Source organism: Botryllus schlosseri, chromosome 15, assembly GCF_051294905.1.
Source record: "Botryllus schlosseri isolate E-star chromosome 15, Bs_hap1, whole genome shotgun sequence".
NCBI lineage: Eukaryota > Metazoa > Chordata > Ascidiacea > Stolidobranchia > Styelidae > Botryllus > Botryllus schlosseri.
In genome coordinates, this window is record NC_137250.1 from 14,954,875 (window position 1) to 14,966,743 (window position 11,869).

Here is an 11,869-nt window from a genome sequence, read left to right on the forward strand (position 1 = left end):
CAACTAAAATTGTACGAAGAAGTCAAAAGATCTTCATGAAGTCCACCCTAATGTTGAGACAATTTTGAATCCATGAAGAGTGAAGACGTGTGGTCACTGGTCACTGGTCATAGCTATGGTGTGCTGATGACAGTATAGAGCAGGGGAGGCCAACACGATGCCCACGAAAAGGTTTTGAGTGGCCTACTGGGTAATTTTTGAAATTATTTATATTATCAATAATGAATTGCTCAGATTGTAGGGTTACCATATTTTGGAATGAGGAAACGAGGACACTTTTACCATATAAAAAAGGAGGACGAACTGCCAAAAAGGAGGACATTTAGGCGTCCTTGGAGGACATTTTCAAAACCTGAAAAAGGAGGACAAATACTCCTAAAGGAGGACGTATGGTAACCCTATCAGCAGAGGTGGTCAAAGTAGTGAAGAAAGCTACTCAAGTAGAAGTAGAAGTACTTCTTTCATAATCAACCTAAAACTACTTGAAGTAGAAGTAGAATTTACTGACTTTAAAAGTACTCAAGTAAGTATAAGTAGGCCTAGTTGTGAAAACGATCCTAATTCGTTCGCATGGATTGTAAAAGGGTGCAAATTGAGCTATGCGAAAGGTGACGAGCTTGATTCATATTGATAGGGCCTACATACCAGCAGTTATCCAAATTTCGATAGCATAAGCAATCGTCCACATCATAGGATTAAAATGATAGTATTATTATGAAAATGCGATACTTATCCTCTATTTTCTAGCTAAAACAGCACGTTTTAGAAAATAGCATGGTATGGCGCCATCCCCCATATTATAAGGTCCGTAGTTCAGTCGAAGAGCAATACGGAGAAGTTGTATAGGATACGGTGTAAACACTTTGCGCGATTAGTAAACGTTATTAAAAATACGGGGGACCGTAAAAATGCCATATTGTGTAGCTTTATTTCCGGAAATTAATGGCATTACTACACTTGCTTTTATACTTCAGCATGTATTTTATCCAGACAAAAGAACTGATATTAATTATAACTCAAAGTATATGATACTGGAAATTGAAAATAAAACATTAATACTAGCCTACTTCTAAAATCGGAACACGTTTTTCATGCCTTCAGTCCAGAAAGTTTCAAAGGCGGTATGCTAAAACAGCACTAAAACCAACAAAAAAGTCAGAGTCCACTTTTCCAGGTTTAGGACGTGCCATGGACATGCTAGATTACGATATGATAAGTACATGATAGATTGCGAAACTAAAGTTTCAAACGATATGATGAGCCATATATACTGTGATGAATTATTTCATATGGGCGAAGGGCGACAATCATCATCATCATTGGTTTATTAGCAATTTTATCAGTTCAATACACCACAAAAAATGCGATACAATGAAAGAAAGGAAGATGTCGAAGCGACTAGGTTGTCTATGGAATCTGACACCAACCTTGGCCTAGGCGATGTAAAGAGGAGGCATGCACACTGAATGAAGTAAAGAAGATAGTATAGAAAAAGAAAGCGACAAGAAATGTGGTGTGAACAATGTGGTGTGAACGCAGGGATATCTAGTTCTAGATATCCCTGTGTGAACGGAATCACGCCGACCCGTTACCAAAATTATATTCATCGATACTTTCGTGAAATCATACTGGTAACTCCGCATCCACTGCGCGCGAAGCGAAAATTCTGGGTTTTACTCAACTTTAATGAAAATTAAATGTTGATGCTCCGTGAAAACAGCCCCGTAATTCCTCAGGCTATCTTCCTGATTGGAAGAATGAACTACTTCTACTTGACAAACTGAAAATAGCGAAAAGTAAGTATAAGTAGATCACAAAATATTACGAAGTATAAGTAGAAGTGGCGAAAATCTGATCTACTTGAGTAAGTACCATAAGTAGAGGAAAACTACTTGAGTACTTCGAAAAAGTAGAAGTAGGCCTACTTCGTTACTGACCACCTCTGCCTATCAGGTTGTGAACTTGCAAGGCCGCGACACTTGGGATGTTGATGACTATAAATATCAGTTCCAACTAATGATAGATAGGCATACATCGATATACATGGTTCCGACACATTGGCAGATCCAGGGTTCAGTCACATTTGTAGTAGTAAATCCACGTACGTTACGATAAAGTAGAATAGTAGTAAAATTTTTCTTCATGCATCGCGTAGTAGGCCTACTCGATTTCTTGCTTTTGAAATTGCGGGTCCCCATGGAGTGCACTCCTTAAAATGGAAAAAAACGCCTAATTTATCCGAATTACTAACTATATTCGCAATTAGGAGAGATAGTCTTTTCGCGTTTGCGCTCGCAGGAAGACCGTCCACGATGATACCTAGGCACAAAATGATTGCCGCGTATTAGCGGGGATCGATATGTCCAGATGCCGAATATAGTCCTGTCCTTACAAACTGAGCCCAGCGGGAGGTATGCAGTAGACCCGCAATATACTCAAGAAATATTATAATTGACCTAGTTCATGTAGAAACTTTGATGAATTTTCGCGCCTCGCGCGCCTAGTGACCCCGCGCACTCTTTCGTCAATTGCATGTGGCCCTTTAGCCGAGAAGGTTGGCCGCCCTAGTATAGATACAATCTATATAATGACAGTGCGGTATAAATCATATTTACGTGCGCTTGATTAGTAAACTTTTTCATCAATTGTCGAATTCTTTTGAATTTTAGTATCCCAGCAAACACATTACGGCAAGTGGATATCCGTCGGATAACTTGTCATTTGGCCCAGATTCATCCTAGTGCCATCCGGTTGCACCGAGCGTGTCGACTCCTGGTGTTATCCAGTGGGTGACCACTGACCATCCATCAAGTCATTTCTGAGTCACTTCCTGGCCACTGTAGGGACAAAGTCCGGTTGGGACCGATATCCATAGACTAGCCACTGATCAACCCTCTGAATACTATCTAGCTCCTGGACCTGCATATTTCCTTACCACAGGTTAGGCGACGCACAAATACACTTACACAAGATTGATTTTCAGGCAAAAAGTTTATATTATCGAATTGTCAACAATAAAAACTAAGCAGCAACGAGTAAAATTAACAACGGCTCTAAATCACGTCAAAATCAATCACTCACTCTAGTTCAAGACATACAATAAAGCAACAGGTGGACTCAAAAATATCACAAGCAGTCGATCAATTAATCAATCAGGCTAAAAATATGATGACTACGAAGTATGTACACTGGGAGGATCACAGAATACCACACATACACAACTTATCAGAAATACCAGAGGTTGGCAATTATATGCAATTATAAAAACTGCAGCAAAGTAAAGCACAGCATTGAGTCAAAGCAACAATAATTGTCAATCAATCAAGGTAAAGAAGCATGCACACTGGAAGGATTACAGAATACGACACACGGACAAGTGTTAAAAAATTATGATAGGTCGAAGCAATTACCTAGAATTCTGCCTATGAGAATAAAACAAGACACGCACTGCATTACACATGCACATTAGGGCTCTTCAAAAATAACTTTTTTTCTCAAATCGTACTGGCTACTTGATAAAATTGTTAGGTTACCTAAAAGCCTACACACAAAATTTGGTTCAATTCCAGCCAGTAACCGCTTTGCTACAGGAGAAGGAAGTTCCTATTTATTATATAAAAATAAATGACAAAAAATTTGAAAAATTTCTGTTCACCCCATGAAAGTGTTAGGCTGTCTATAGAAACGATGCTCACCAAATTTGGTTCAATTCCAACCAGTGGAAGTGGAGTTATTGCCGTTTAAAAATTTGGATTTGAATAAAATAGTATTTACGGTGAGCACAACTATAATAAATAAACAAAGAATCGGTCACCGTAATTACTATTTTATTCAAACCCAAATTTTTCGACGGCAATAACTCCGCATTTTTGAAGAGCCCTAATGCACATACACAAATGTATCAGAAAAACAGAGGCTGGCAAGTTTTGAAAATCATTATGCCAACAATACATAGCGATACATTCAAAATTGCAGTGCAGTAAAAAAAGCACAGCATCGAGTCGAAGCAACAACTGTCAAATCAAGTTGCAAAATTACGTTCACTATATGAGAATACCATAGGAAAAAAAAATTCAAAGTGGCAGGTTGAAGTTCTTCAATCACAGTAAAAAGACATGCACCGTTACACACTAGGGAAATATCCGATGTTGATATTTAAGAATTAAGATGGCAAGTTTTGAAGGTGAAGAGGTAATACGAATAGAGATACAAAAAAACAGGATGTTTTATTCTGGTCAATTGCTCGTTACGACATCCTCTATGTGCAGATCTGTCACACATTGAGCAAGGTGCAGTATAACAAACAAAGCACTTCTACTCGGGTTTCGCCTACTTGTACTGCATGTTTTTTTACTACTTCTACTTAGGTTTTTCAGACATAACCAGTAAGATAGCCCCTAGAATGTAGTAAATAGTGGATGCAATTTAGAAATCGCACTATAATTGGAGTGCCATTATATATTTTTCGCGTACATCCTGCAATTTTGATAGCGGCCTCTACCAACTGCAGTAACCTGCAAGTGTGCGACTCGTTCTACTTTTGGAAAGTACTCAAGTAGTCACAATTTCAGATCCATCTTTACTTGAGCAGCAAGGATGACTCACTTTCACCCCTTTTTGATCGTATATACCGTGTCTAGAGCGGATGAAAATAATAATCAGCAGAATCAACTGTAACTTGTAAAAAATTCCACAGCAAGCAATGCACACTTGCAAGCAACAATCTCTCTAGCTGGAAATATCTTCAATCTTCATACAGGTTCAACTTGCAACGAGGTCAAAAGTTGGTATGAGGGAAATGACTTTATACTGCATCCTCTTCCTTGTCTGCGTAAGACTGAGACAGGATACGGACTTGTTCTGCATTCTTGTCCTAAAATAATTAGCAAGAAAATCATTACAAGCGAACATGAAACGATCCTTCAAAATGCTACCAATTCCGAACGACTTGCAAAATTCACTCAAACACTGACAAAGTACAGCATACTATGCATAATCGCACAAATCATGAATATTAAAATTTATGATCATTATGGAACAGTGGACACTAGGGGTGTTCAAAAAAAACTTTTTTCAAATTTGATTGGCTTAGCTGGCAAATCATTAGGTTACCTAAAATACCTTGCACAAAAAAATTTGACTCATTTCTATTCGCAGATGCTGAGGTCATCCAATTAGAAATTTCCATCATTTTTCAAATAATAGTATTTACGATGGAAAATTTCACCACTCCGACATGATCAAAATGCCTAAGATGTAGGGATGCTTTTTCCCACTCATTTCAATCTTTACAGGGGCCCATTGTAGAGTTTGGATGAAGACATCGCCAGTTGACGAATAAAAGATATGACACGGATTAGCTGGAAATTAGTAGACTTCATTGAAATAGCTAATAGACACGTTCAAATGATGGTAATAATAATAAACTACTTTTCACACTAATATTAACGACCACGAAAATGAAAAAAAAAACTGACACATAGGTAAAACAAGGGTAAATATATGAGTATGGTCATGGTCATAGGCGCCGAGTTACGGGGTGGCACCCCATTCAATATGCTGAAACGCCCGCCGTCTGCGATTTCAAATTTTCGTATATCTCTATTGTCTAGTCATTTCGATACGACATCAGCGCTGTCAATGAGCAAGTCCGTGATATCGCGTAAATGCCAACTATTTACCATTAACCGATACACACGCAAATAATTGAATACGCAGCTTCGTAGGCGGCGACAAACTAATGCTTGAAACGCTCCAATAAATTGTAACCCGGGATTTCGACATGCATTTGTCGTGTTGTCAGACTAGGTTCCGACCCATTGTGCTGTATTCAAGTTGGTGAATTACAGATTAGATGCGCCAGGCGAGGCCTACAATATTCGTATCGTAGGCCTCGGATGCGTGCTTTTTCGTCTGCTATCATCTGTGGGCTACTAATTCTTGTCTGGTTTATACACTCGCATTTCCTCGATGTCACGTGTCGGTGTTTGATTCGTTGATAATACTGTGCATTGTGCAGTGCACGGCGTTGAATTACGTTGTCAAATAGTGATGCAACACGAGGTTTTCTGTGGCGTAAATTCTGAATTTATTCGATTAGTTCGAACGGGAACCTTCTATTTTCCAATACAATAAACTTCATTGCTGGACGGACTCGAGCTCAACCATATCGCGGATCGAATTTCAAACCATTTAGCGCGTCCGCATGCACGCTATAATCGCTGGCATGAAATATCACGTGCGCAAGGCTATGCCTGATATCGTTACCAGCCTGAACTATCGAGTCTACAGCAGGACTGGCGCATGTGATAACATCGCTGGCCTAAACTATAGCGTCTGCTACAGACATCATATGATTTGCCTGCTATTTCTACTTATTTGATTGTTATGTTATACTGGCTTAAGACTGCCAGCGTCAAATTGAATAAACCTGAATCTGCGCAATTGGCCACGAACAGACGCGAAGGAACGTAATTGATTCGCGCTAATACTGAAACATCAGAAGATGCATGTACTTAACCGTAATAAATGATGCTAACTTGGTAAATTTTAAGAAATTTCAAACCCCTCCCTTGTTTCATCTGGTCACCCTATGTAGAAATAGAAGTCGGCGCCTATGAGTATGGTTATGCAATATAACCATTATCCCCTTTGCGCAATATATTTAGACAATCAATATTGCATCTACCTCGTATTGCTGATTTCTGTTTTTGGATGGTGCATGGCGCAACACCGATCTGACTTCAATCTCGTAGTCCTTTTCCGGAACAGTCGTAGAATATTGCAACAAGCACCTAAACAGGAAGATTATAGTAAACAATTTATAGAGACGACAACTAGTTCAACCTACGATATATAATATATTGTATAAACTCAGTGCACACAGAGCTTTCTTCCCAGTTCTGCTCAACTTTATCAGTTGCCACTCTATTGGGAAACTCAGGGCTAATCAATTAAATATACCATATACTCACCATTTCCAGTAGGAAATTCCCAGCAGAATGAACCTAGACGGCTCTCTCTAGGAAGGGCTACTTGCTGAGACAACGTATCTGAACAGATAAATAACAGTCAGTGGCAACTCAAACACGCAATAACGGGCATGGGTTGATTAAACGCAGTCAAATAATGGTAATCTTATAGCTGGCGAACAGAGTGCAAAATTTAATAAAACAGGTCTCAATATAAAGCTACTTTCGCACTGATTCAGAAACTATAAATTAAAATCTGGTACGGGCACTAAAACCCCCGAAAATTGCTTTTAAAATCTACATTGTTTCTAACAAAGGTAGCGGCAGTAGACAATGACAAATTAAATGTGTAGAACTGATTGTGACATCATTGAACGCCTTGGCGAAGTCGTGCTGAATATATATTACAATGAAATTCAAGAACCGCTGTGCCGAATGGAACAGACTGTTTAGTAGATCGGCCTGTTGCGTACCAAGAAATACGCGTTGATCAGGCGCGTAGCCAGCCGAAAAATAAGGGGGGGGTTTGAAATAAAAGGGGGGGGTTCGATTTTTTCCGAATTTTGTAACATAGCATCGATTCGTTAGGGTTAAGTACATGTGATGCGTAAATAACGATTATAAAACATTCCCGTGTTGGCGATTATGGGCGTATGATAAGCTTGTCGACGAGTCCGGAAGTGCTGTTAATTAACGACTCCCTGATCTGTCGTGAACAATCAGAAACGCACTCGTCGAACATTTGAAAACACGCGCTTATCAACGCGCCGAACAATTAAATTCGCGCGCTTATCACAGCGTCCAACAATTAAATACGCCCGCTCATCAATGCGTCTTGCGTCTTACGTAGCCTCGTGACGAATTGCGCAAGTAAAAATGTACGAGGTTTTATGGAATATGTTCTATAATAACGCCGATTTCAGGTGGCTCCAACCTTACTTCTTTCATAACTCAAGCCTACTGGACTATAACTGAAGACTAGTGGAAATCAATTACGCATGTACGTACGCACGCGTCGAACATGATTGCGGACATTCGATGTCGTTCAGTTACGAGATGTCACTCTTTAATCACAATCGCTAATCAGCATATACTTAATCGCATTTTATCCAAGCCATCGAGAAATAGGAGCCAAAGCATGGTAGGCCCAAGACGCGGTAGTTAGGCTAGCGATATCTTTAGTACTAGGCCTATTGCAGATGCGATTGTGTAGGCAAGCGAAGACATCGTGCACACCAAGCCAATGCAGATGTGATTGTGAAGGCCAGTGACGATATCGTGCGCATAGGGCCTATTGCAGATGTGATTATTCAAGCCAGCGGAATTAGGCTTGTTGGAGACGCGGTAAATCAGGCTAGTAATAATTGCCGAACGCGCGACAATGAATGACCTGATTTCGCAATCATCTCAGCGGGAGATCGTGTCGCGTTACATTGTGCAGTGCAATGCGCTGCGCATGGACGAATCTCGCTAATTAGCAATACGACTTTCGTTAATTGGCCGCGCCTTTCGTTATTGGCCGCGCGCAATACTGATAATACAACTTATTGAATTGCAACCGAGTATTAGCGTCAGAGCGGTCATTTAAAAAGGATGAGGTTTCGCGTTAAAGGAGGGGGTTTCGCGTTTCTAAAGGAGGGGGTTTCGACCCCCGAAACCCCCCCCCTGGCTACGCGCCTGGCGTTGATAGTAAATTCTATGATATATGTTTAGGCTTTTGTGCTATAATGTATACTTATCCAAATTTTTGAATGCGCGACGACGCATAAAATACACAAACTATTCACATTACGACTTATTTGCGCTACAGCCATTGATACGACGCGCTATACTCTGAGAATCACGGGGAACACGGCAAACGACTTTGCCAAGGCGCCCAATGATGTCACAATCAGTACGAGACATTGAACGGTCATTGTCTACCGACGTTACCATTGTTAGAAAAAAAAATGACTTTGGCCTGTCGAGGGCGATTTCCGGGGCATTCCAGTGCCCGGACCAGATTTTAATTTCTCTTTTCAGAGTCAGTGCGAAAGTAGCTTTCTATTGAAACCCGTCTAATTAAATTGTTCATTCTGGTCGCCAGCTCTAACATTAACGCTGAGTTATCAAATTGGAAGTTTCTACAGTCATCATTGCATGAGCTGAGCATAGAAAATTTCAAATAATTCATAACTTACATACGGTGTACCCAGCTCAGCTTTCTAGACTATATATAAGAGTTAAATAATTTTTTTTACAAATTAAACGGTCATAACTGCTGATTTCTTGATGTTTTGATACCACATGGAGGAATTAAGCTCTAACCTGCATTTGGTAAATTGGTGATGCACTGTCCGTAAAATCATGACATTACTGGCAGATTTCTTCCTTCACTTTTCTTCAAGATGCTGAGATTTCTTTTCGAACTGTTTCGCCCGAGCTTCAGCAAGATCAGTATCACTGGTATCAGTGGAACATGTGCGTTTTCTTTGAATCTTCTCGTGACCACACGAATCAGACCTTGAATCGGAATCATATTCGGTAGATCTTCGTATCCGTCGTCTTTTCCACGCATCCGATGCCGAGCTATCCAAGTTAGTATTGCAATACTCAAACCATAGCGCTGGGTAGAATTGAATATCGGTACTTCAATAATACAATTTGGAAGCCAAGCATTATTATCATGATTGAAATACCAGCAATCACGACTCTTGAGTAGGGATGTCTATCACTCAATTTGGGTTACGGGTCTCATTCAAAAATTCTGATAGCTTGCGGTCAGTCAAGTGATACCTTCCAATCCATTTCCAGTTATTAATCACAAAACAGTAACTCTTACCTTATGTTGATCAAGAAATCAGGTTTGGTTACAATAAAAGGACGTACTATAACAGTATCAACTCTAAACCTACCTACCTACCGAACAGCGAACATCCGTCATTAGCTCTTTAATACTATATGGAATATGGATTTAAAAACCAAGCGCATTTTCGTTGTGCACATACGCCACTTCTGACTATAACCGTATCATTATCATTGACTGACTACACTGCTACAACCAGTGGTTACGGTTAAGTAATCACCGAGCTAAGTGGCACACAGCAAATGTCGAAAATGCTTCTCGCCGCTGACAACAATTCACTTCACAGAATCATGGTTCAAACTTCCCAGACGAAAATTTGAATCACGTGAACTGGGCTCGCTGCGCAATGCGCCACTGCGCATATCGATGAAAAAGGCTAATGATCTCATTCACTTCACGTATGGCGCGACGCACGAGGAAAGCTCGTCAATCGTTGAGTGGTATTCAGCGGGGTAACATCACTTAGCTATATAACATCGGTAAAACATTATGAGATACAAATATTGTAATTGTAAAATTGTAAAGTTTATTACATGCTCGAAAGAAAAGTACGAAAGAGAATGTACCATTAACTATTCAATATACCAGCATATAATCCCTGTAAATTATATGGCGATCAAGTCAGATTCACTGTGCCCAGTCGCCATTTCTGCCGACCCATTGAACGCATTCAAGTGAAAAACGCTAAACATCTCACGGCATGACGCACGCGAAAAGTTCGTAACATCTTTCGGAATTGCGAATGTTCACCACAGGAACAAACAGTAACACGACAGCTAAAAGGGCACAGAAATGGCAATGTTTAAAAGCTTGAAATGTAGGCCCGACAGTGAATATTGACCGTTCAATGCCAGCATGCATAATCCGGTTACGTGACGTCGCTATGAAGAATCACGTCCAGTGACGATTTTCCTTCAAATTCTATTGAAATATTTTGAAATACTGAAATGTGTGCAATTTGTGCATATCAGCGTCGGGAGTTAATGAGAGGTTAACTTTATAGCTGAAACAAAATGGAGCTATCCTCACACTGTCCGAATATGATATCCATTGGAATTCTGATTCGCACTTTCAGTGGACTATCCCGAATTCGGTGTGTAAATGTGCGATTTACTTTCGAACTGTACTCTTGAAATATCTTGAAAGGATGAAATATGTGCCCTTATCAGCAAAACTTGAGTGGTTGACTTTTTAGCTGATACAACATGGAAATATCCGCACACTGTCAGATTATGATATCCATTGAATATTGAATTGGGACTTTTAGTGGACTATCCGAAATGATTTTCTGTATGTATGTCCTAGGATATCCGAACCGGACATTTTCGAACGTGGATAGCCAAGTATTAGCCCACGTCTGTCCAACCGGACACTGGGACACTCGGACACTGCTTGGATAGCCGTAGGCAATTATGTGTTTGCTGGGATGACTCGAGTTCGTCCAAGATACCAAGTTCAAGCAGTTTCTCCTGATTATATATACTAACTCCAGAGGTGGTCAGTGACGAAGTACTCAGGTAGTTTTCCTCTACTTCTGGTACTTACTCAAGTAGATCTTATTTTCGCTACTTCTACTTCGTAATATTTTGCGATCTACTTACTTACTTTTAGCTATTTTCAGTTTGCCACGTAGGAGTAGTTTAATCCCTCAATCAGGCAGATAGCCTGAAAAGTTGAGTAAAGCCCAGAATTTTCCTCGCGCTTCGCGCACAGTGGATAGGAAGTAACCAGTATGATTTCACGAAAATATCGGTGAATATTATATTGGTAGCGGGTTTCGTGGTTCCATTCACACCACATTGTCGCGCATATGGAATATTTCATCACGGTAGCCTATATATGACTCGTCATGACGTTTCGCAATCTAGCATTTAGGCTACTTATATCGTAATCTAGCAGTCCATGGCGTGTCCTAATCTGGAAAATTAGACTCTAATTTTTTTAGTTTTAGACCTGTTTTAGCATACCCCCTTTGAAACTCTCTGGACTAAAGACATTAAATACATTTTCCGCTTTTAGAAGTAGTATTTATATTTCACTTTCAATTCCCAGT

General features: G+C 40.0%; 1 protein-coding gene and 1 long non-coding RNA gene across 2 annotated transcripts in view; both read right to left on the reverse strand.

The window, feature by feature from the left end:
• Positions 1 to 3,253: 3,253 nt before the first annotated feature.
• The window catches only part of LOC145456912 (DNA excision repair protein ERCC-6-like), a 110,082-nt gene continuing 101,466 nt past the window's right edge, over positions 3,254 to 11,869 (reverse strand). The window contains exon 24 of the mRNA XM_080335054.1: positions 3,254 to 4,837. Coding sequence (XP_080191180.1) covers positions 4,805 to 4,837 — 33 coding nt within the window. The 3' untranslated portion in view covers positions 3,254 to 4,804. The remainder of the gene's footprint in view (positions 4,838 to 11,869) is intronic.
• Positions 5,504 to 9,880, reverse strand: LOC145456929 (uncharacterized). The gene is made up of 3 exons (XR_013920739.1): positions 9,279 to 9,880; positions 6,975 to 7,052; positions 5,504 to 6,794 (listed from the first exon to the last, which is right to left on the reverse strand). It is a non-coding gene; the product is annotated as an uncharacterized LOC145456929 (long non-coding RNA).